Source organism: Salmo trutta, chromosome 18 (assembly GCF_901001165.1).
Source record: "Salmo trutta chromosome 18, fSalTru1.1, whole genome shotgun sequence".
Lineage (NCBI taxonomy): Eukaryota > Metazoa > Chordata > Actinopteri > Salmoniformes > Salmonidae > Salmo > Salmo trutta.
Genome location: NC_042974.1, coordinates 51,321,473 through 51,348,349, shown reverse-complemented (window position 1 = coordinate 51,348,349; position 26,877 = coordinate 51,321,473). Strand labels below are relative to the sequence as shown.

At 43.6% G+C, this 26,877-nt stretch overlaps 1 protein-coding gene across 3 annotated transcripts in view; it reads left to right on the top strand.

Annotated features, from left to right (window-relative positions):
* The first annotated feature begins 4,078 nt into the window (after positions 1 to 4,078).
* Positions 4,079 to 26,877, top strand: part of LOC115153489 (caskin-2) — a 94,749-nt gene continuing 71,950 nt past the window's right edge. For 2 of the 3 annotated variants that reach the window (XM_029698979.1, XM_029698978.1), the window contains exons 1-2: positions 4,080 to 4,473; positions 11,209 to 11,783. In XM_029698979.1, coding sequence (XP_029554839.1) covers positions 11,690 to 11,783 — 94 coding nt within the window. In that variant the 5' untranslated portion in view covers positions 4,080 to 4,473; positions 11,209 to 11,689. Of the gene's footprint in view, positions 4,474 to 11,208; positions 11,784 to 26,877 lie in introns of all 3 variants that reach the window. The other variant, XM_029698976.1, reaches the window with a different exon arrangement.

Here is a 26,877-nt window from a genome sequence, read left to right as displayed (position 1 = left end):
GATGTTGTTGACTCAGGAAAGTACTGCCGTTCATTGGCGCGCATTCACGTGAGAGTTAGCTGTGTTCCAAAACGTTTTTCAAGACATTGCAATTGTCCGGTTGGAATATTATTGAAGTTCTAAGTGAAAAAGGCCCTAAAGATTGATGCTATACAACGTTTGACATGTTTGAACGAACGTAAATATAACTTTTTTTGACTTTTCGTCATGACATTTTCCGCGCTCTTCCTACACTTTGAGTGTAGGTTTGTTAGTCATTGTTCTATAGTAGTATATTTCTATGTTCATTCTAGTTTTTTGTAGTTCTATGTTTAGTTTATTGGGGTTGGACCTTCAATTGGCGGCATCTGGTTATCGTTGCCTCTGATTGAAGGTCCTATAAATAGGTATGTGTTTTTCATGCGGTTTTGTGGGAGATTGTTCTTGTTTAGCTGTTTGCCTGACAAGACTGTCAAGTTCGTTTTGTTTTGTATACGTTTATGTGTTTTCCTTCTTCACCAAATAAAAAAAGAAGATGAGTGTACATTTTCCCGCTGCGTCTTGGTCTCTACCCTACGACACCCGTGACACAATGTGGTTACATTAAGGAGACGTGTACCTATAAAATGGTGTAAAATAGTCGTATGTTTGAGAACTTTGAATTATGACATTTTGTGGTTTTGAATTTGGTGCTCTGATTTTTCACTGGCTGTTGAATAGTGTGAACCGTGGGTGGGACGGTAGCGTCCCTCCTGCCCAAGAGAGGTTAAACCCTTTACAATGAAGATCTGTGAAGTTATTTGGATTTTTACGAATTTACGAAAAAGGGACGTTTCTTTTTTTGCTGAATTTATATAGCAAAACTCTAATACATTATCATATTACTGTAAAAATGTACCTTATAATGACCACAACATTTACCTCAAAATTAATAGCAATGGCTAACAGTGTAGTTTCATGTTATCACATGTTGAACCACATGATTTCACATGTGGAAAATCGCATGATTTCACACGTGAAACATGAAATTTCACAAGGGAAATCATGTAAAAACTAGTTTTTGGAACACTTCTCATGTGACATATCGAATCTAAAATCGTGTGAAAACGTGTTTTTGGAACACGTTACATGCGTTTTTGGAACACTTCACCAGACATTTCAGATGTGAAAGCACGCTTGTGGAACACTTCACATGATATTTCACATGTGAAAAAGTGTTTTTGGAACACTTTACATGTTTTTAAATGTGCAATTCCATGTTATCGCTGTTCAGCTAAAATATTACCCCACCTGTGATTTGAACTCACTCACAACCGCTGGATTTGACATATGCTGATCTTTCTGCAGCACCACAAAGCCTTTAGCAGTCCTTAAAACATTCATTATCTATAATACATCTCTGCACTTATCAGAAGCGTGCCATCTGCACTGCTATTTTAGCTATCAGTTATTCTGACTATTCTCTCATCATTGATTTAATTGACTTATTTCAGAAATGTCAGGGTTTGCTGTACAGGTGTCTAATGTTGGTGTGGCATATTATTCTGTTTTAATTATACTCCTGAATCACTATGATAAATATAATAGTTTTTCTTGAGTGTATTTTTAACAAAGCTGAGAAGTCTAAAGTGTAGAAATATAGGTGAAATCAGTAACTGACATATGGTGGCATCGCAAGAATATTGGCATGAGGTGAACCAAGAGGTCGTGAGTTCAAACCCAAAGTAAAAACATGTTGAATAATGATTACTGTATAATCATACACAATGTAAGTTGAGAGCACTGTGTATATAGCCTTGTTATGTATTGTGTTACATTGATTTTATTTTTTGTACTTTAGGTTATTTTGTAAATATTTTATCAACTCTATTTCTCTAACTGCATTGTTGGTTAAGGGCTTGTAAGAAAGCATTTCACGGTAAGGTCTACATCTGCTGTATTTGGCGCATGTGACAAATAAAATCTGATTTGATCACAACTCTTTTTTATTTGCAGTTCATCACCTGTGAAATGTCATGTGAAAATGTTAACCCACATGTGAAAGGTTTTTGATCACATGTGAAAGTCCATCATATGTGAAGTGTTCCAAAAACACATGGTTTGACATGATTTCACATGTGAAAATCCACATCATCACATGTGAAGTTTTGTGCAAAACATGTGGAAATGTCACATGTGAAATGGTTTTCCATAAGGGGAGGGAACATGTGGAGAACTGATGATGACAGGGAGAATGAAGAGGAAATACCATTCTTCTGTGTGTCTGAAATGGCACCCTATTCCCTTTTGGTGCACTACTTTCAACCAGGGGCTAAAGGAAAAAAGCTGAACATACTGTAGCTCCGGACATTTCTGGACATTTAAAGTTTCTCCTGTTTCTGTGTTGAATACACTGTGAATGGCACTGAAAGAGAAAACAATGAGTCAAGAATATAAGAGCCATTGTAACACTCCCTCCCACTCATGTTTGAGTTCGGGACACAGAACATTCTTTGAGTGATACAAGAACTATTGTTGTTTTAAAAAAAAAAATATTGTAAAATGGTTTAATTAATCTGCTTCTGACCGTTTATTCTCTCTGTAAGAGAAGCTATAAATTAATCATTGTTCAAACAAGATTAAAATACATGTATTTTATTTTGTTACTTTTGTTTGAAAGCACACACTGCAGTATTGTCTGCAACATGTGAATTACTCATGATACCCCGTCATACCAGCAAGTGTCGCTAAAACCAAACACAACTTCAAACTGTGGCCAGGGTCGAATTATGGTTTTTGGGTTACATACACATGAACTCCTTTCCAAATCCTTTCAGACTATTTTAATACCATTTGGAATATAGACGCTGCTTTTGAAGATGTATATACACCGAGTATACAAAACATTAAGAACACCTGCTCTTTCCATTACATAAACTGACCAGGTGAATCCAGGTGAAAGCTATGATCCCTTATTGATGATACTTGATAAATCCACTTCAATCCGTGTAGATGAAGGGGAGGAGACAGGTTAAAGATGGATTTTCAAGCCTTGAGACATGGATTGTGTGTGTGTGCCATTCAGAGGGTGAATGGACAAGACAAAATATTGAAGTGCCTTTGAACCGGGTATGGTAGTAGGTTCCAGGTGCATCGGTTTGTGTTGAGAACTGAAACGCTGAGTTTTTCACTCTCAACTGTTTCCCGTGTGTATCAAGAATGGTCCACCACCCAAAGGCCATCCAGCCACAACTGTGGAAAGCATTTGAGTCAACATAGGCCAGCATCCCTGTGGAACGCTTTTGACACATTGTAGAGTCTATGCCACGACGAACTGAGGCAGTTTTGAGGGTGTGCGTATACTCAGTGTATATAGTAGTGTAACCGATGTGAAATGGCTAGTTAGTTAGCGGTGGTGCGCGCTAATAGCATTTAATCAGTGACGTCACTCGCTCTGAGACTTGAAGTAGGGTTTCCCCTTGCGTCGCGGCTTTTGTGGCGCGATGGGTAACGATGCTTCGTGGGGTGTCAGTTGTTGATGTGTGCAAGGGTCCCTGGTTCGAGCCCAGGTTGGGGCGAAGAGAGGGACGAAGAGAGTGACTGTTACAGTAGCAAACGGAGGGAGTGGGAAGCGAACCCGCATCAGCGTGAAAGGCAAAAATCCTACACATCGTACCAATAGGCTTAACACATTTGGTGGGAAACGTGGCTCATTTAGCGAGGATCAGTACCCTGCCACCTCTGAACCGGAAAGCATGTCACAGTGTATTGACAAACCTCAGCTACCTCACACATACCGGGCTGTGCGCTTCGATGACCCCACGGCCATTGTAGCGAACTGACGGAGCGGGAAGCGAACCCGTGTCTCAAGCATTAAAGGCGTCTGCCTTAGTATGAATTGTAAAGTGGCTCATATCGGTACAATATGGTAAACCGACTTTAGAGACCTTGTCTTCTGGACAACTTCATTCTCTCCCCAATAAATTATCCATATAGCCTAACAACTGATACAGTGTCAGATACCTTTTCACTCCCCTGGTGATTAAGGATAGTACGGGAGTAAGGTAATCCGATCCTAGACCTGTGGTACAGTAGCAGTCGTCTCCCTCCGAAGTTCTTGCCCAGAGTTTTGATGCGTGTGGAGGCGGAGCCAAAATGTGTAGGAGTCGCTCGTTCCGCTCGAGGTCGCAGAGGGATTAGCCTAAATTGAAAAGGTGTCAGACCAGGTCCCCTAGTCGAACTGCCTGGCGAGGATGACATTATTTTATTGACCAGTAAAACAAGGATTAGGAAAAGAGCTGAATGAAGTCAGAGTTTGACTTTCAACCACTTATCAGAAAGTCGTGTGGATATTGTTTCGCTAGCAGCATAAGTTCTTCATACACACGTCTCCTGTGCGGTGTGCTCCTTGAGCCTCGGCTCCAAGCACCTGATAAACGCTAGCTGAGCACTACTCTACACTCCTCCAATCCTTCAACAGGGACCGGACAACCTGTGAACACATTTACAATACTGGTAAGATGTTCTGTCTTTGACCTCTTCGTTTGTTTATTATTGAGCGGTCTTGGAAGACCACAAATCAAAATCGGACTAACCAATTTGCAAATTTGATACAACTTGTCGAAAAAACTAGCCCAAATCTAGCTAGCAGCAACGTCCGACGATCAATTAATTTGTTACTTTCTATCTAGCTATATCTACCGTTATTATAATATAATAATAATTTATATCATGTTCTGTTCTATTCTGTTCATTTGGTTCTATTCTATTGGGGTTCTAGTCTATTCCTTCGAAGTGTAGCAGGGTTTTCAAACCTCTCCTCGGGGACCCACAGCCGTTCCATTTATTTGATCTAACGTTAATGTACCAGTTTGTTTTCCTAACTACAGGGAAGCCCTCTAGCTATAGCAGCTCTGTGTTTGTTTACAAATGGTCATGTGCCTCCCTCAATGGACAGCTGCTCAGTTTGTTATGATGTATGATGTTGTTATGACACCCTCTGAACTCTGTGTACTGGGCTTGATGGCAATCAAGAGGAGGGTCATGTCCTAGCTGGCAGGCAAGGTGACTGAGTCTGTGTCACATTGACATGCATGCCATTACTAGCCACTAGCTATCCAGAACAGAAATCGTATGGGGTAACTTCTGATTGGAATAAAAATGGATTCATGATTGCTGCCTTACATGATGCCTCCTCCCTTCACATAAGTGTAGCGCCTATCATTCCATATTATCATAGCTAATATGATGTGATCTGTTATTGTACTTGACCGTGTCTACTGCCTATTATTGTGTAGCCTATACAATGACAGCATATGTGATAACTTAGTCCCACAACCTGATGGTAAACAGAAGCCCTGCTGTAGACAGAGAGACGCTGTCACGACTTCCGCCGAAGTCGGCTCCTTTCCTTGTTAGGGCGGCGATCGACGTCACCGGCTTTCTAGCCATCGCCGCTCCATTTTTCAAATATCCATTTGTCTTGTCTTGTTTCCATACACACCTGGTTTTCATTTCCACAATTAAACTACTTGTATTTAACCCTCTGTTTCCCATCATGTTTTGTGTGTAATTGTTTCATGTTATGTGGTGTTAGTTTACGCGCTTTACTTTTATGTTCCGTTTTTTGAGCGCGTTTGATTCATGTAGTGCTCTCGTTTTGGAACTATAATAAAAGTGCGCCTGTTCATTATACTCTGCTCTCCTGCACCTGACTTCGCCTCCAATACACCTTTTGACAGAATTACACACCTTCAATGGAGTCAGCAGGAGCAGGTACCCCGGTTAGAGGAGTTGAGGAGCGCGTCCAGGAACATTCGGACATGTTACAACATTTTGGTGCCATGATGGATCGCGTTGTCCAGACCATGGACCGCTGGGAGAGACAGGAAGTCTCTCCAGTGCCTCGACCAGCACAACCGGGGTTGTCTCCATCCGTTCCATCCGGAGAGAGTTCCAGTGGGATGCGTCTCTCCCTTCCCAGGGAGTATGATGGAACGGCAGCACAGTGCCAGGGATTCTTGTTACAACTGGACCTCTACCTGACCACTGTGCACCCAGCTCCCTCAGGAGGGGAGAGAGTGGCCGCCCTCGTCTCCTGCCTCACAGGAAGAGCGCTGGAGTGGGAAAACGCCGTGTGGAGAGAAGGAGACACGGCGCCAGACCACTTCGAGGAGTTCACCCGTTGCTTCAGGGCCGTCTTCGACTATCCACCCGAGGGCAGAGCAGTGGGGGAGAGGCTCTTCCATTTGAGACAGGGGATTTTGCCCTGGAATTCCGGACCTTGGCCGCCGGAGCAGGCTGGAACGACCACTATCGATGCAGCCTACGAGAGGACGTCCGACGTGAGCTGGCCTGCAGGGATGCCACCATTTCCTTCGACCAACTGGTGGATTTGTCCATCCGGTTGGATAACCTGCTGGTTACCCGCGGACGTCCAGAGGGGGCTCTGTCGGTTCCATCGTCCAGAAGCCCCGCTACGGTGCCCATGGAGTTAGGAGGGGCTGCTCATAGGGAGACTGGAGGAGGAGCCATCACGTGTGCCATCTGTGGCTGCATAGGACACACTGCCGGTCGGTGCCGTGTTGGTTCCTCTGGGAGTCGAGGCAACAGGCAGGGCACTCTGGCGTCACCCCAGGTGAGTTTGCACCACACTCATCCAGAGTCCTCTGTTGATCAACTGTTTGTGCCTGTTTGTTTCCCTGAGTTTTTCCCACATTCCCAGCATAAGGCGCTCGTTGATTCAGGCGCAGCTGGGAATTTTATCGACAGAGCATTAGCCATTAGGTTAGGGATCCCTATTTTTCCTATAGTTAGACCCTTCCCGGTACACGCTCTAGATAGTCGACCATTAGGGTCCGGGCTAATCAAGGAGGCTACCATCTCCTTGGCCATGGTTATGCAGGGGAATCATGAGGAGAGAATCAGTCTCTTTCTTATGGACTCTCCTGCGTTTCCTGTGGTACTAGGCCTTCCTTGGTTGGCTCTGCATAACCCCACTATTTCCTGGCAACAGAGGGCTCTCACAGGGTGGTCGCGAGAGTGCTCAGGGAGGTGTGTTGGGGTTTCCGTTGGTGCTACCACGGTGGAAGGTCCAGACCAGGTCTCCACCGTGCACATCCCCCCCCAGAATATGCCGATTTGGCTCTCGCCTTCTGTAAAAAGGTGACTAAATTACCACCTCATCGCCGGGGGGATTGTGCGATAAATCTCCTGGCAGACACTGCGCTTCCCAGGAGTCATGTGTATCCCCTGTCGGAAGCGGAGACGGTGGCTATGGATACATATGTCTCTGAATCCCTGCGTCAGGGGTACATTTGGCCCTCTACTTCACCCGCCTCCTCGAGTTTCTTTTTTGTGAAGAAGGATGGAGGTTTACGTCCGTGCATTGACTATAGAGGTCTCAATCAAATCACGGTGAAGTACAGTTACCCGCTACCTCTTATCGCCACGGCGATTGAATCAATGCATGGGGCGCTTCTTCACGAAACTGGATCTCAAGAGTGCATATAACCTGGTATCCGGGAGGGAGACGAGTGGAAGACAGCGTTCAGTACCACCACAGGGCATTGAGTACCTCGTCATGCCGTACGGGTTGATGAATGCTCCATCAGTTTTCCAATCCTTTGTAGACGAGATTTTCCGGGACCTGCACGGGCAGGGTGTAGTGGTGTATATCGATGACATTCTGATTTACTCCGCTACACGCGCCGAGCATGTGTCCTTGGTGCGCAAGGTACTTGGACGACTGTTAGAGCATGACCTGTACGTCAAGGCTGAGAAATGCCTGTTCTATCAGCAGGCCACCTCCTTCCTAGGGTATCGCATTTCCACTTCAGGGGTGGAGATGGAGAGTGACCGCATTTCAGCTGTGCGTAATTGGCTGACTCCCACCATGGTAAAGGAGGTGCAACGATTTTTAGGGTTTGCCAGGTTGCTGTGCCCATTACCTCACTGCTGAAGGAGGGTCCTGTAAGGTTGCGGTGGTCGGCTGAGGCGGACAGGGCTTTTGGGCAACTAAGAGCTCTGTTTACTTCGGCTCCAGTGCAGGCCCATCCGGATCCCTCTTTGGCATTCATAGTGGAGGTAGACGCATCCGAGGCTGGGATAGGAGCCGTGCTCTCACAGCGCTCGGGCATGCCACCGAAACTCCGCCCCTGTGCTTTCTTCTCGAAGAAGCTCAGCCCAGCGGGGCGTAACTATGATGTGGGGGACCGGGAGTTGTTGGCTGTGGTTAAAGCGTTGAAAGTGTGGAGACATTGGCTTGAGGGGGCTAAACACCCTTTTCTCATCTGGACTTACCACCGTAACCTGGAGTACATCCGGGCAGCAAAGAGACTGAATCCTCGTCAGGCAAGGTGGGCCATGTTCTTCACCCGTTTTGTGTTTACCCTATCCTACAGACCAGGTTCCCAGAATAAGAACTGTCCCGGCTGTATGACACAGAGGAGCGGCCCATGGATCAGACTCCCATACTCCCGGCCTCCTGCCTGGTAGCGCCTGTCGTGTGGGTTCTGGATGCGGACATTGAGCAGGCGTTGCGTACAGAGCCATCTCCCCTCCAGTGTCCCGTTGGGCGTATGTACGTTCCATCTGCTGTCCGTGACCAGTTGATCTCTTGGGCCCACACGTCTCCCTCCTCTGGTCATCCGGGGATCGGTCGGACAGTGCGCTGTCTGACTGGGAAGTACTGGTGGCCCACTTTGGCTAAGGACATGAGGGTTTATGTTTCCTCCTGCTCGGTGTGTGCCCAGTGTAAGGCTCCGAGACACTGCCCAGAGGTAAGTTACATCCCTTACCCGTTCCACAACGGCCTTGGTCACATCTGTCAGTGGATTTCCTAACGGATCTTCCTCCCTCACAGGGAAATACCACGATCCTGGTCGTTGTGGATCGTTTTTCTAAGTCCTGTTGTCTCCTCCCTCTGCCTGGTCTCCCTACGGCCCTACAGACTGCGGAGGCCCTGTTTACACACGTCTTCCGGCACTACAGGGTGCCTGAGGATATAGTGTCTGATCGGGGTCCCCAGTTCACATCGAGAGTTTGGAAGGTGTTCATGGAACGTCTGGGGGTCTCGCTTAGCCTTACCTCAGGTTTTCACCGCGAGAGTAATGGGCAGGTAGAGAGAGTCAACCAGGATGTGGGCAGGTTTCTGTGGTCCCATTGCCAGGACCGGCCGGGGGAGTGGGCAGCATTTGTGCCCTGGGCCGAGATGGCACAGAACTCGCTTCGCCACTCCTCCACTAACCTCTCCCCCTTTCAGTGCGTATTGGGGTACCAGCCGGTTCTGGCATCAGGGTCAGACCGAGACTCCTGCGGTGGACGAATGGTTTAGACGCGCGGAGGAGACATGGGAGGCCGCCGTGTCCATCTCCAGCGAGCCGCGCGTCACCAGAAAGCCAGCTCGGACTGTCACCGCAGTGAGACCCCGGTGTTCACACCGGGGGACCGGGTCTGGCTCTCGACCCGTAACCTGCCCCTCCGCCTGCCCTGCCGGAAGCTGGGTCCGCGGTTTGTGGGGCCATTTAAAGTCCTGAGGAGGGTGAACGAGGTATGTTATAGATTACAGCTTCCCTCTGATTATCGTATTAACCCCTCGTTCCATGTGTCTCTCCTCAGGCCGGTGGTGGCTGGTCCGCTCCAGGAATCTGAGGTGCGGAGGTCCCACGGCACCCTTTGGACATCAAGGGGGCCCCGGCGTACATTGTTCGTTCCATCCTGGATTCGAGGCGTCGAGTGGGGGGCCTTCAGTACCTCGTGGAGTGGGAGGGGTACGGGCTGGAGGAGAGATGCTGGGTTCCAGTTGCAGATGTCTTGGATCCTGAACTGCTGCGCGAGTTTCATCGTCGCCGGCTGGATCGCCCTGTGCCTCGTCCTCGAGGCTGGAGCCGCGCGTGAAGGGGGGGGTACTGTCACGACTTCCGCCCAAGTCGGCTCCTCTCCTTGTTCGGGCGGCATTCGGCGATCGACGTCGCCGGCTTTCTAGCCATCGCCGCTCCATTTTTCATATATCCATTTGTCTTGTCTTGTTTCCATACACACCTGGTTTTCATTTCCCCAATTTAGCTACTTGTATTTAACCCTCTGTTTCCCATCATGTTTTGTGTGTAATTGTTTAATGTTATGTTGTGTTAGTTTACGCGCTTTACTTTTATGTTCCGTTTTTTGAGCGCGTTTGATTTATGTAGTGCTCTCGTTTTTGGAACTATAATAAAAGTGTACCTGTTCATTATACTCTGCTCTCCTGCACCTGACTTCGCATCCAATACACCTTTTGACAGATACACCAATAACAGTCCCTCCCAGCACAACCTTTCAGAAGAATGGGAGGAATTTGAATATAATTGAATAGAATGGGATAGAGTAGAATAGAAAACATTGTCCTTCAGAAGGACATTTCTTTGCAAAGTCTTGCACAGGTGACACAAAAAAAACACATTCAGTTGGAGGTACAATGCCGGTACAATATTTTCGTGTTTTAGCCCAACACTTTGCCTCCCAGCTTCATTGGGCGTCTTAATTGCTGTTTTGTTTTCGCCCAGAAAAACTCCTATTTTAATTGGATCTGGGTGGCTGCAGCTCTGTGTGTGATCTCAGATATGCCTCATTCACTTGCAGCTGTACACAATCCAAAAAATCGGACTAATGTATTTTTCTCCTAAAACATTTATGCTGGATATGTTTTGTCTCGTAAGTGCTGCTGGCTGTGTCCCCTGTGATGTAGAATTCGGGGGATGGTATTAAGATGCGGTCACTTGTGCCTTCCAGTGTACATCCCAAATGTCACCCTATTCCCTATATAGTGTACTAATTTTGACCAGGACCCATAGAGCTTTGGTCAAAAGTAGTAGGCTTATACAATGTAGGGAATAGGGTAACATTTGGGACAGAGCCCCCAGTTTACTTCTGGCGGGAAAAGTTTGCAGCTTTTTCCCCGACAATTGGCAGAGTTCCAGACAGCTCCTAGTGAAAAAGACACTTCCTAGAAGTTGAAGGAAGTGGAAGGAGTTAAGGAGTAGTATTCCGACATGGAATGATCCTAAGATAACATTCCATGGTGAATAGGCTTCCTGAGTGAAAGAAAAACAAACACATTAGATTGGTTTTAGAGAGCCACCCATCCTTAATTATGTTGTAGTTACAACTTGTAATAACACTGAATGCTTTGCTAATGCTTTTATTAAATAGTAGTGAATGCCCAGCTCATGATGACATGTCTGTGTGTTCTAATGGTAGGTTTTACTGTTTCAGGTTGGCGGCAACAGCTGAGAACCCGACACACACCTTGCCCTAAGGACAATTCCAGGCAGACTCCATTTGATTTACATCAGGACAGACAACCAGTCCCCATACACAAACACACACTCTGGAAACCAAGCAACCAACAGAAGGTAGAGGAACACAGCCTCTAACAACCAACTACCCCACCTATCTCACCATCTCACCCAGTTGATGCCTAGCCTAACCTAGGCCCGGAGATAAAAATGTTCTCTACTGGCTGTTCTGGTTGATTCCTATCTGACTGACACAGGCAGGCAGACAGACTGGCTGGTTTGGCTGTTTTGTGACGCTCATCTGTACGTTCATCATCATTGTGTATCCAAAGGAATCAACATGCACCTGACTGGGTAAGGTTGAGGCCTCGACTGCCAAGGACCACTTAGACGCGGTTGAGACAACTGACCTCGTAAGGACCGTGTGTGGTTTCTGGTAACTGGTGTGGTGGTCAGTTATGGGTAAGGAACAGGACTTCCTGGTGGCAGTGAAGAGTGGAGACATCCTCCTGGCACACAAACTTCTGGCCAAGGTTAAATGCAACAAAACCAGTGAGTACCTAGACACGCACACACACACACACACACACACACACACACACACACACACACACACACACACACACACATCTTCTTTCTCTTTCAATTCCTGATGCAGCCCCTGTCTGCCTGCGTTTGTGTTCAGAGCATGTGTATCTGTTGGCTTGATGCAATGTACAGCAGAAGCATTGATAGCCTGTCCCTTATCTGAGTGATATTGTTCTCTGTATCTATATCAAAATAAAAACGTTGTATTTAAAATAGCAGTGTCATGTTCAACCATCCACCACAACCAATGATCCATCTAGGGGTCGGACAATTTGAATTTAAATGTAGTCAAACCCCCAACAATATCACCTACTCTCCAAAACACAGATGCTGGTACTGTACAATATTTCTCAGGGTGTGTCTGGTCAAAAGTAGTGTACTATATAGGGAATAGGGTGCCATTTGGGATGCAACCTCACAGTGTGGAGCTTCAGTGTTGCTTATCTCTATAGATTCCTGTCAAACTGCTCGCGAGGTTAGCCTACCATAGCATTGTTGCTAATCACAGTATTCTTCTTATCCAGGCCAGGAGAAAGTCAAACTTCTCTCTATCTCTCTCTCTATCTATCTAATCTGAAACCTCTTTGTTGCTGTTATGTGCCTGTGCTGTGCTTTCATCGTGGCTGCTGTTCTGCTCTGTTTGGTGGCAGGCTCAGAGGAACAAGGGCCTGTCCGTAGCACATGGGGTTAGCGTTATCCCTACACATCATGACATGCTGCTAATGCCTTTCAACAGTCAAACACTCATGGGCTAAATGTTTCAATGCTCGGGAAAGGAAATTAGTGGCCTAGTTGTTGCATTCATTTCTTAATTTGTAGGGCTGGGAATTGCCAGGGACCTCACAATATTACATTTTCACGATACTTAGGTGCAGATACCATATGTATTGCAATTCTTACGATTGTCACGATTCTATATGTGTTACGATTCAATACTGGGATTTTATTGCAATTCGATGTTCCAAATATATATCTTTTTTTGACCTGACGAAGATCCGTTTCAGACCGAAACGTTGTCAATAAAGCAGTGAATTGGGAGCTTTAACAGTGTGCGGGCCTTCTTTTTCTATGCTAGTATTCTTTATTAGCCCAGCACCTATGTTTTTAAGGATGTGCGTATGACCACAAACTTTTCCAAGTATATTTCTCACCATATGTTTGCTGCACAGGGACAAGAGGAAACCATGAGATTGTTGTTGTTGATCAGTCATGTTAATAAAAGTGCTGAAAACAAATTGGCTACCTTTTTAAAAAAGTATATGGTGAACAAGCCATGAAGAAAAAATACTGGACTGCAGGCACAGCAAACTAACGCAAAAATAATATCGAGATATTGTCAAAACGATACGGTATATCATCCAAAATAATATCCCAATATGTAACTGTTTCGATTTTTTCCCCGTCACTATTCATTTGCAGTGTGATTTATTTCACTTCACCAACTTTCCGGAAATTAGCCAGTTTCACTCTTGGAATATGCTTGTGTAAGTACTCTACTCTGACTGAAAAAATAGGCTACTTTCTGATGCTTTGCAATGGTCCGTCTGTAATATTTTCCATTTGTAAACGAGTAGTTTAGTATCTCAGGACGATAAGATTTAACATTTGAAGGGCTCTATTTTAACAACCTAATGCAATGGTAAATCTAAGCGCAGGCGTTAGCACTATAGGTTCAGGGGTGTGTCCAGAAATCTTTTTGCTATTTTCACAACTACAATTATTGGCGTGAAAGGGCTGGGTTTTCATGAACAAACAAGTTGTGGGTGTGTCGAGGCTTGGCCCCCCACTGGCCAATCAGAACGTGCTCCATGGCTAAATATATGGTTGCTTCAAGTTGTGTATTTCCAGTCTTTTATGTATTGCCTTGGAATCAACTCCAATTCCAATGTTAGTCCGTTTATAGTTTGGCTTACCGAAATGAAATAACAAAATGTAGAGCTATCCTATCTTTGCTAAATACATAAACTTGAACCCATTTTGCAGTCCACATTGTTCTAAGTAATTGCGTCTTCAATAGCATTCACACAGATATAGGGGCTAGGCCTACTGTACATTTCATTATGGCTGACCATGGACATGCCAAACATTGTCAATAAGCAAGATTAAATTCATTATTGATAAGGCCTAAAAAGAGAACGAATAATTCGAATCAAATTCTAAACAAAAATAAACAACTTGTTTTAAATAGTCTATGGCTAAATACACTTACAGGCACCATAGTTTCTCCCTGTGGGTATGTAACATTAAAACAGAGCAGACTATGGAGGGTTGTATGTACAGGACATCCACACTTTTCACAGTAGCTGGATCCAATATAGATCCAATATAAAGAAAAAGGGAGAAGTCTGTATACTGCTCCCAAATATATCTTATGAACATAATCGGATCTTACAGATCAAATCGTATTCACACATCTCCAGGAGTTGCATTGCATGCGCACCACAGAGTTGGCACCATAAAACCAGGACGGTGAATCATTCTAATAAGTTTGGTTGTAATAAAATGTTTCTAAATACGACGTATACAGGCATAAAAAGCAAAATAGAATGCTCTTGTTCCATGCGCGTATGGGCAGTGTGCGTCACAGCTGGATAGGCTGTGTTTCAGCTGTCAAAATTCATGCCATAACCAACTGCTGACGCTAAAACCAGCTTTTGGTTGGTCTTAAATATCCCTATCAGCGTATATAGCTCCACATTGATCTGGTACTGGTACTTCCTGTAAATCGCTCCACATTGATCTGGTACTGGTACTCCCTGTATATAGCTCCACAGTGATCTGGTACTGGTACTTCCTGTAAATCGCTCCACATTGATCTGGTACTGGTACTCCCTATAAATAGCTCCACATTGATCTGGTACTGGTACTTCCTGTATATAGCTCCACATTGATCTGGTACTGGTACTTCCTGTATATAGCTCCACATTGATCTGGTACTGGTACTTCCTGTATATAGCTCCACATTGATCTGGTACTGGTACTTCCTTTATATAGCTCCACATTGATCTGGTACTGGTACTTCCTGTATATAGCGCCGCAGTGATCTGGTACTTCCTGTATATAGCTCCACATTGATCTGGTACTGGTACTTCCTGTATATAGCTCCACATTGATCTGGTACTTCCTGTATATAGCGCCGCAGTGATCTGGTACTTCCTGTATATAGCTCTACATTGATCTGGTACTGGTACTTCCTGTATATAGCGCCGCAGTGATCTGGTACTTCCTGTATATAGCTCCACAGTGATCTGGTACTTCCTGTATATAGCTCCACATTGATCTGGTACTGGTACTCCCTGTATATAGCTCCACATTGATCTGGTACTGGTACTTCCTGTATATAGCGCCGCAGTGATCGGGTACTTCCTGTATATAGCTCCACAGTGATCTGGTACTAGTACTTCCTGTATATAGCTCCACAGTGATCTAGTACTAGTACTTCCTGTATATAGCTCCACAGTGATCTGGTACTGGTACTTCCTGTATATAGCTCCACAGTGATCTGGTACTAGTACTTCCTGTATATAGCTCCACAGTGATCTGGTACTAGTACTCCCTCTATATAGCTCCACAGTGATCTGGTACTAGTACTTCCTGTATATAGCTCCACAGTGATCTGGTACTAGTACTTCCTGTATATAGCTCCACAGTGATCTGGTACTAGTACTCCCTCTATATAGCTCCACAGTGATCTGGTACTGGTACTCCCTGTATATAGCTCCACAGTGATCTGGTACTGGTACTCCCTGTAAATAGCTCCACAGTGATCTGGTACTTCCTGTATATAGCTCCACAATGATCTGGTACTGGTACTCCCTGTATATAGCTCCACATTGATCTGGTACTGGTACTTCCTGTATATAGCTCCACAGTGATCTGGTACTTCCTGTAAATAGCTCCACAGAGATCTGATACTGGTACGCCTTGTATATAACTCCATCCTTGTGTATATTATTCCTCTTGTGTTACTAGTTATTTTATATATTTGTTTAACCCTGCATTGTTGGTAAGGGCTCATAAGCAAGCATTTCACAGAAAAGTCTTCACACATTGTGTTTGGTGCATGTGACAAATAATATTTGATTTGACGCACACACACATACACCATGTCATCACCATTGACCCTAGTGGAGGGGTTAAGGGTGTGGTCAATGCAAACAGTCGTTCATCACCGCAGGAGACCTGTAAGAATGACAGAATCCCAGATGCTCTGGTCTACACTGGCTGGTATAGCCCTGGCTAGGTGTCAATGAAGTTGAATAGTATGCCTATTGATTATGTGGAGCTGTAAAAGCTCTCTCTCTGTGTGTGTGTGTGTGTGTCTGTCTGTCTGTCACCTTATTTCCTATATAGTGCACTACTTTTGACCCGTGTCCTATTGAGAGCCCATAGGGCTCTAGTAAAAAGTTGTGCACTAAATAGGGAATAGGTTGCCATTTTGGATGCAGCCCAGTGGTCAGAGAGCTGATAGATGGGGAGCTGAGGTCTGGCTTTATCCTGAGTCTGACTGACCATCTGCTGACAGGTCCTGTCTCTCTGTCCTCTCCTAGACTAGCCCAGGCTACATCCCAAATGACACCCTATTCCCTACATAGTGCACAACGTTTGATCAGAGCTACATAGGGCACCACTTTTGACCAGGGCCCATAGGATAGTGTACTATGTAGGGGATAGGGTGCCATTTGGTACGCTACCCTAGTCTAGCCGTCCACTAAGACCCGCTATTATTGACCCAAAGAAGGTCCAAAAATGCAGGGACAAAATTTTTGTGGAGGTGGCCGATTCATCATGGCGATAGACATACTCACAGTGAACTCACGGTGAACTATTTTATTCAGTAAGCTGATAGTGGACTATAGGAGAAAGAGTGGAGAGCACGCCCCCAACCACATCGACAGAGCTGTTGTGGAGAAGGACGAGCGCTTCAAGTTCCTTGGCGTCCACATCACTAAGTACTTAATTGTATTTGTCACATGCGCTAAATAGGTGTAGACCTTACCGTGAAACGCTTACTTACAAGCCCTTAACCAACAATGCAGTTTTAAGAAAATAGTTACAAAAATATTTACTAAATAAAGTAAAAAAAATATGAACACAATAAAATAACAATAATGAGGCTATATACAGGGGGTACTGGTACCGAGTCAATGTGCGGGGGTACATGTTAGTCTAGGTAATTTGTACATGTAGATAGGGGTAAAGTGTGCATAGATAATAAACAGTGAGTAGCAGCAGTTTAAAAACAAAGGTGGTCCACACACGCCCACACAGTCGTGAAGAGGGCATGGCAGCGCCTATTCCCCATCAGGACGCTGAAGAGATTTAGCATGGGCCCTCGGATTCTCAAAAAGTTATACAGCTGCACCACCGAGAGCAACATGACTTGCTGCATCACTGCTTGGTATGGTAAATGCACCGCCCTTGACCGCAAAGCGCTACAGAGGGTGGTGCGGACAGCCCAGTACATCACTTGGGCCGAGCTCTCTGCCATCCAGGACCTCTATATCAGGCGGTGTTAGAGGAAGACCCGAAAAAATCCACCCAAGCCATAGAATGTTTACTCTACTACGGTCCGGCAAACTGTACTGGAGCATCGGCTCTCGGACCAACAGGCTCCAAGACAGCTTCTACCCCCAAGCCACAAGACTGCTAAATAGTCCATTTATGGACCCAAACTATCTGCACTGACCCTACGCACACTCACTAGACTATACAGTATATACACACTCACTAGACTATACAGTATATACACACTCACTAGACTATACAGTATATACACACTCACTCATATACACTACATTGACACTCCCGCACAAAACCTACACAGATTCACACACATGCCCACACACACATAACACACACAAGCAGACTGACACAGCACAAACAGACGTACATACACATTACACACACTATTACAGTCATCATTTGCTGCTGCTACTGTTTTTAATTCTACTCTTATTATTATCTATCCTGTTGTCTAGTCACTTTACCCTGCCTTCATGTACCTATCTACCTCAAATACCTTGAACCTCTGCAGATTGATCTGGTACTCCCTGTATATACACTACATGAACAAAAGTATGTGGACACCTGCTCGTCGAACATCTCATTCCAAAATCATGGGCATTAATATGGAGTTGGTCCCCCCTTTGCTGCTATAACAGCCTCCACTCTTCTGGGAAGGCTTTCCACTAGAAGTTGGAACATTGCTGCAGGGACTTGCCTCCATTCAGCCATGAGTGTTATTGAGGTCGGGCACTGATGTTGGCCGATTAGGCCTGACTCACTGTCGGCATTCCAATTCATCTCAAAGGTGTTCGATAGGTTTGAGGTCAGCACTCTTCAGCGGTCCCGTTCTGTGAGCTGGTGTTGCCTACCACTTCGCGGCTGAGCCGTTTTTTCTCCTAGACCAGGGTTCCTGAACTATTGGCCCGCGGGTGGTTTTATTTGGCCCCCCAAGATTTCTGAGCAAATCTTTTTATAATAATATGTTTTAACTTTTTAATTGTTGGACATAAAAGACTGTAAAAACACCAGGAAATCAGCTCCAAGTAATTTTATTTTAAGAAATATATTCCCAAGTATTCCCACGCATAATAGTGGTATATGACAAGTGGTCATATACAAATGTAATCAAGGTTTGAAATGATTATGTTTTCATCTGTTTGGGCTTCTTGCGGTCAATTTGCAGTCTACAAATTATTTGTAATTATGTTCCGGCTCCTCAAACATCCGCTCAACAAAAAATCGTCCCACGGATAAATCTAGTTGATGATCCCTGTCCTAGACGTTTCACTTCACAATAACAGCAATTACAGTTGACCGGGGCAGCTCTAGCAGGGCAGAAATTTTACAAACTGACTTGTTGGAAAGGTCCTATGATGATGCCACGTTGAAAGTCACTGAGCTCTTCGGTATGGGCCATTCTGCTGCCAATGTTTGTCTATGGAGATTGCATGGCCTTGTGCTTGATTTTATGCACCTTTCAACAACGTGTGTGACTGAAATAGCCGAAACCACTAATTTGAAGGGATGTCCACATACTTTTGTGTATATAGTGTAGCTCCATTCTTGTGCATTCTATTTTATTCCTCTTGTGTTACTATTTCATATTTTTTAACTCTGCATCGTTGGGAAAGGCTCGTAAGCAAGCATTTCACACTAAAGTCTACACCAGTTGTATTCAGTGCATGTGACAAATACAATTTAATTTGATTTGAACTTACATGCCCCAGTGACAGCTTGAATTATATGGCTGTGGGAGGTTCTTGCCCCTCATGGGTGCTGTTCGCCCATTGCCCTAACACTCCTCCTTAAAGGAAGACTATTGTTAGTATAGCTCCTCATTATTACCATTTCTATTGTCTTCTAGACACATGCTGGTGTTCGTGCTATATAACCCTAGTAGTCTCTCACTACATCTATACAAATGGCTGAAGTTTCATGCAGAACAGAGGTGAATTTTAAATCTGAAAAACAAAACTTCACAACACAGTCCTTCACCTGCACATTCTTATGCAACATAACCCCACATGTTAAAGCTCACGCTCCTTTACAAACCATCCTGTTCTTTTTAACATCTGCTAGTTCTCTAGCTCCCTCTCTTCATCTTTACCTCCTCCCTCCTTCGCTCCCTCATTCCTCTGCTCAAATCAGGGATATCCCAGATGGCTCAGGGTGAGATTACTGGACAGAGGGGTGTGTGTGGTGTGTGTGTGTTCCACTAATACCACTGTTCCATTGATCCTACAGTATGAAGCTATGGGTCGCCAACTAGAGTACCCTATTAGCTAACAGTAGTTATCTTATTATCAGCTAACAGTAGTTATCTTATTATTAGCTGACAGTAGTTATCTTATTATTAGCTAACAGTAGTTATCTTGTTATTAGCTAACAGTAGTTATCTTATTATCAGCTAACAGTAGTCAGCTTGTTATTAGCTGACAGTAGTTATCTTATTATTAGCTAACAGTAGTCAGCTTGTTAGCTAACTGGGCTAAAGATATAATTGAGGTTGTCGACTCATTGTCTACATGTCAGCCGAACATGCTAGTACAGTACAGCACACACACACACACACACACACACACACACACACACACACACACACACACACACACACACTTTAATCCTGACCCCTTTCTTCCCGGGACAGATGGTGGAGCTTGTCTGGGATTGCCGAGGAATTTAACTGAAGGGGTTAAGTGTGTGTGATCACGTCACTTAATCCAGCATAACTGTTATTTTATTACTTACAGTAGCTAGCATGCAAGCAGTGGATTCATCCATTCAGTCTTCCCTATCTTCTCTTAACCTTCTTTAGTCTCTCTCTCTCTCTCTCATATACATATATAAGAATCTTATATTTAATCAGACAGTAGAGATGTATCATTCAGAAAGTACATGCCAGGAAACTCACAGCACCTTGCCTCCAGGCAGCGTATTCACCCTTCTAGTCTATTTTCTCTCTCTCTTCATTAGGTTAGTCTCACTTTTCTCTCTCTCTCTCTCTCCATTAGGTTAGTCTCACTTTTCTCTCTCTCTCTCTCTTCATTAGGTTAGTCTCTCTTTTCTCTCTCTCTCTCTCTTCATTAGGTTAGTCTCTCTTTTCTCTCTCTCTCTCCATTAGGTTAGTCTCTCTTTTCTCTCTCTCTCTCTCTTCATTAGGTTAGTCTCACTTTTCTCTCTCTCTCTCTCTTCATTAGGTTAGTCTCTCTTTTCTCTCTCTCTCTCTCTTCATTAGGTTAGTCTCTCTTTTCTCTCTCTCTCTCTCTCTTCCTATTGGTTAGTCTCTCTTATCTCTCTATCTCTCTCTCTATTAGGTTAGCTCTCTTTTCTTCTTCTCTCTCTCTCTCCATTAGTTTCGTTTTTCCTTCCCTTCTTTTCTCTCTCTCTCTATCATTCATTAGGTTAGTCTCACTTTTCTCTCTCTCTCTCTATTCTTGCATTTAGGTTTAGTACTCTTCTTTTCTCTCTCCTGCTCTCTTCATTAGGTTAGTCTCCTCTTTTCTCTCTCCTCTCTCTCTCTTCCATTAGGTTTAGTCTCTCTTTTCTCTCTCTCTCTCATCTCTTAATTCAGGTTTTAGGTTAGTCTCTCTTTTCTCTCTCTCTCTCTCTTCATTAGGTTAGTCTCACTTTTCTCTCTCTCTCTATCTTTCATTAGGTTAGTCTCACTTTTCTCTCTCTCTCTCTCTTCATTAGGTTAGTCTCTCTTTTCTCTCTCTCTCTCTCTTCATTATGTTAGTCTCACTTTTCTCTCTCTCTCTCTCTTCATTAGGTTAGTCTCTCTTTTCTCTCTCTCTCTCTCTCTTCATTAGGTTAGTCTCTCTTTTCTCTCTCTCTCTCTTCATTAGGTTAGTCTCTCTTTTCTCTCTCTCTCTTCATTAGGTTAGTCTCTCTTTTCTCTCTCTCTCTCTCTCTTCATTAGGTTAGTCTCTCTTTTCTCTCTCTCTCTCTTCATTAGGTTAGTCTCTCTTTTCTCTCTCTCTCTTCATTAGGTTAGTCTCTCTTTTCTCTCTCTCTCTCTCTTCATTAGGTTAGTCTCTCTTTTCTCTCTCTCTCTCCATTAGGTTAGTCTCTCTTTTCTCTCTCTCTCTCCATTAGGTTAGTCTCTCTTTTCTCTCTCTCTCTTCATTAGGTTAGTCTCTCTTTTCTCTCTCTCTCTCCATTAGGTTAGTCTCTCTTTTCTCTCTCTCTCTCCATTAGGTTAGTCTCTCTTTTCTCTCTCTCTCTTAGGTTAGTCTCTCTTTTCTCTCTCTCTTCATTAGGTTAGTCTCTCTTTCTATCTCTCTCTCCATTAGGTTAGTCTCTCTTTCTCTCTCTTCTCTCCATTAGGTTAGTCTCTCTTTTCTCTCTCTCTCTTCATTAGGTTAGTCTCTCTTTTCTCTCTCTCTCCATTAGGTTAGTCTCTCTTTTCTCTCTCTCTCTCCATTAGGTTAGTCTCTCTTTTCTCTCTCTCTCTCATTAGGTTAGTCTCTCTTTTCTCTCTCTCTCTCTCCATTAGGTTAGTCTCTCTTTTCTCTCTCTCTCTCTTCATTAGGTTAGTCTCTCTTTTCTCTCTCTCTCTCCATTAGGTTAGTCTCTCTTTTCTCTCTCTCTCTTCTTCATTAGGTTAGTCTCTCTTCTCTCTCTCTCTCTCTTCATTAGGTTAGTCTCTCTTTTCTCTCTCTCTCTCTCTTCATTAGGTTAGTCTCTCTTTTCTCTCTCTCTCTCTCTTCATTAGGTTAGTCTCTCTTTTCTCTCTCTCTCTCTCTCTCATTAGGTTAGTCTCTCTTTTCTCTCTCTCTCTCTCTTCATTAGGTTAGTCTCTCTTTTCTCTCTCTCTCTCTCTTCATTAGGTTAGTCTCTCTTTTCTCTCTCTCCATTAGGTTAGGCTCTCTTTCGCTCTCTTCTTCTCTTTTTTCGCTCTCCAGTATCTGACTAGCACTCAGTCATATTGTATGCCAAAAACTAAGTCACCAATTTCTGTAGCCCCTATCTGTACTTGCCCTAGAACTGTTTTCATGATTTGTCTGCCCGATACCGCTGGGGAAAGACAAAGCCAAAACCTTGTCTGTAAGCGTGGTATACAGGGATTTTGGTATTGTTTATGCATGTATGGATGGACTAGGTTTATGTTATTGTCTGACAAAATAGCTTTGATAAGACTGATACGTGTGCGTGTGTGTGTGTGTGTGTGTGTGTGTGCTCCTTAGGGAATAGGGCTGTATCAGTCATTTTAATGAGAATCAGCAGGATGCTGCTTTTGTTGTTGTAGAAGAGCTGCTGCTTTGATCTGCTATGCCCTCTGATTCTTCTGTTACTCAGACTTGATGTTAGATATAGAGACGGAGGTTATTAAAGCGCCGTCATCTGTTTCCAGTTTTAGATGTTTTAAAAGGCTAAACCTCTAAAAGGCTAAACGTTTAAAAGGCAAAATCTCTTGTCTTGTTCTGATAAAGGATGAGAAACATTGGGAGTCTGACTGAAGCCAAATTTATACCCTTCACAAGTACGTAACGCGAGAGTGCAATTAGCTACACAAAATGGCGTTCTGCATAGTTGTGCTGAGTAACATATTGCGGGGGCGACACACTTTTGCTTATTCCCTCAGTCATTTCCAAAGGGGGCGATGGATGGTTTTATCTCTGTGGTAGGCCTAGTACAGTACACACATCATGTACAGTGAAGTCAGGCATTGATGGGAAACCACTCAGGGATCTTCTCAGATTAGACATACTGTATAATTAGGCTACTTTACCTTAGTAAAGGAGAGGGGGCTGAGGTTCTGTTTTCTCCAGGTGTCTGTTTTTCCCCGTCTTCTTATTTTAAAAGTTTTCGTTCACATTTTTTAAATATAGAAAAACCAAGAAATTGGATGTTCTAAGTCCACAACAATGCTTAACCTGTTAGGGTATAGGGGGCAGTATTGAGAATTTTTTGAAAAAAGATGTGCCCATTTTTAAATGCCTCCTACACCTACCCAGTAACTACAATATGCATATACTTATTATATATGGATAGAAAACACCCTAAAGTTTCAAAAACTGTTTGAATGGTGTCTGTGAGTATAACAGAACTCATTTGGCAGGCAAAACCCTGAGACAGATTCTGACAGGAAGTGGATACCTGATGTGTTGAATTGACTTTGAGCCTATGCCATTGAAAAACAAAGGGGGTGAATTATATTCTGGCACTTCCTATTGCTTCCACAAGATGTCCCCAGCCTTTACAAAGTGTTTTGAGTGTTCTACAGTGAGATCTGACCGAATAAGAGCCATGGAACGTGATGGTCCATCATTCACCCTGGCGCGCGATTTGATGGTGGGTACTCTCATTCCGAAACGTTTTAAAAGAAAACCCAATGGTCCGCCTTGAATTTTATTCATGTTCTGGTTAAAAAAGGCCCTAATGATTTATGCGATACAACGTTTGACATGTTTGAACGAACGGAAATATATTTTTTCCGTTCTTGAAGTGAAGTGAAGTCCGGCTGGCTTAGATCATGCGCTACAACACGGAGGTTTTTCGACATAAATGATGAGCTTTTTTGAACAAAAATACATTCGTTATGGACCTGGGACTCTTTGGAAGTGACATCTGATGAAGAGAATCAAAGGTAATGGATTATTTATATAGTATTTTCGATTTTAGATTCCTCCAACATGGCGGTTAGTCTGTATCGCGATGCGTATTTGTCTGGCGCAGTGCTCAGATTATTGCAAAGTGTGATCTCCCAGTAAGGTTAATTTAAAATCTGACAAGTCCATTGCGTTCAAGAGATGTAAATCTATAATTCTTTGAATGACAATATAATATTTTAGCAATGTTTTCTAATATTAATTAATTATTTTGTCGTCATGACTTGACTGCCGGTATTGGAGGGAAACGATTTCCTGAACATCAACGCCATAGTAAAACACTGTTTTTAGATATAAATATGAACTTGATAGAACTAAAAATGCATGCATTGTCTAACAAAATGTCCTAGGAGTGTCATCTGATGGAGATTGTAAAAGGTTAGTGCATAATTTTAGCTGATTGTATGGTTTTGGTGAGGCATGTCTTTGAATCGACAATGCATTGCACACAGCTATTGTCAATGTACTCTCCTAACATAACCTAACTTTATGCTTTCCCCGTAAAACCTTTTTGAAATCGGTAAACGTGGTTAGATTAAGAAGATGTTTATCTTTCAAAGGCTGTAAGTTAGTTGTATGTTTGAGAAATTTGAATTTGTACATTTATTTGGTTTCAAATTTGCCGCTCTTGAAATGCACCTGCTGTTGATAGGGTGCGCCACAGGTGGCACGCTAACGTCCCAGGTAGCCTCAAGAAGTTAAACCACATCAAAATCAAATCAAATGTTAATGGTCACATGTGCCGAATACAACAGGTGTAGACCTTACCGAGAAATGTTTACTTATAAGCCCTTAACCAGCAATGCAGTTTTAAGAAAAATAAGAGTTAAGAACATATTTACGACATAAACTAAAGTTGAAAAAAAAGTAACACAATAAAATAACTATAACGAGGCTATATACAGGGGGTACCGGTACCGAGTCAATGTGCGATGGTACAGGTTAGTCGAAGTAATTGAGGTAATATGTACATGTAGGTAGAGTTTTTTTGTAACAGTATTTTTATTGGAGTTTCACAATTTTCACCCATATTAAGAGATACAACAACAAAGACAAGGCAAAAAAAACAGCACTCACTTACACATATCCGTATGTATGCACGCACGTACACACACACACACACCATTTTCCTCTCGTAGGTAGAGTTAAAGTGACTAAAAATAATAAATACAGTTGAAGTCGGAAGTTTACATACACCTTAGCCAAATACATTTAAACTCGGTTTTTCACAATTCCTGACATTTAATCCTTGTAAAACTTCCCTGTCTATGGTCAGTTAGGATCACCACTTTATTTTAAGAATGTGAAATGTCAGAATAATAGTAGAGTGATTTATTTCAGCTTTTATTTCTTTCATCATATTCCCAGTGGGTCGGAAGTTGTCACGACTTCCGCCGAAGTCGGTCCCTCTCCTTGTTCGGGCGGCATTCGGCAGTCGACGTCACTGGTCTTCTAGCCATCGCCGCTCCACCTTTCATTTTCCATTTGTTTTGTCTTGTTTTCCTGCACACCTGGTTTACATCTCCTCATAATTACTATGTGTATTTAACCCTCTGTTCCCTCCATGTGTCACGAATTATGTCGTGGTGTTGCAGAGAGGACCAAAATGCAGCAGAGTTGTGGATACTCATTCTTTTAATGGGAAAAAACGAAAAGCATCCACAGGAAAAACAAAACAATAAATGATACTCACGACTCACAACAGTGTAGCAGGCTCAATAACGCAGTGCTCACAAACAATCTCCCACAAACGACAAACACAAACACACCCTACTATATGGGACTCTCAATCAAAGGCAAATAGACAACACCTGCCTTCAATTGAGAGTCCCAACCCCAATTAACCAAACATAGACATACAACCAGCTAGATCAACATAGAAATACATAAACAAGGAACAGTGCCCAAAAACCCCCGGAATACATAAATCAAATCCCCTACAACAAACACACCACCCCGAACCACATAAACCAAATACCCTCTGCCACGTCCTGACCAAACTACAATGACAATTAACCCTTATACTGGCCAGGACGTGACACCATGTCTGTGTGGGGTATTGTTTGTTGTCAGGTTGGCACGCTTGCGGCTGGTTTGCGCCGGGTTTTGTTTTACACCCGTGCTTTGTGGCAGCTGGTACTTTGTACTTTGTTATTGTACTTTGTGCTGCCTCACTTGTTCTTTGGGCTTTTGTTTTTTGTGACGCGGTTGCGTTCTGTTCAAATATTGCCTCAGTAAAGTGCTTTGTCCACTCATCTCTGCTCTCCTGCGCCTGACTTCCATGCACCAGCTACACCCAGCATTGACAGAAGTTTACATAGACTCAATTAGTATTTGGTAGCATTGCCTTTACATTGTTTAACTTGGGTCAAACGTTTCGGGTAGCCTTCCACAAGCTTCCCACAATAAGTTGGGTGAATTTTGGCCCATTCCTCCTGACAGAGCTGGTGTAACTGTCAGGTTTGTAGGCCTCCTTGCTCACACACACTTTTTCAGTTCTGCCCACAAATCTTCTACGGGATTGAGGTCAGGGCTTTGTGATGGCCACTCCAAAACCTTGACTTTGTTGTCCTTAAGCCATTTTGCCACAACTTTGGAAGTATGCTTGGGGTCATTGTCCATTTGGAAGACCCATTTGCGACCAAGCTTTGACTTCCCGACTGATGTCTTGAGATGTTGCTTCAATATATCCACATAATTTTCCTACCTCATGATGCCATCTATTTTGTGAAGTACACCAGTCCCTCCTGCAGCAAAGCACCCCCACAACATGATGCTGCCACCCCTGTGCTTCATGGTTGGGATGGTGTTCTTCGGCTTGCAATCCTCCCCCTTTTTCCTCCAAACATAACGAGGGTCATTATGGCCAAACGGTTCTATTTTTGTTTCATCAGACCAGAGGATATTTCTCCAAAAAGTACAATCTTTGTACCCATGTG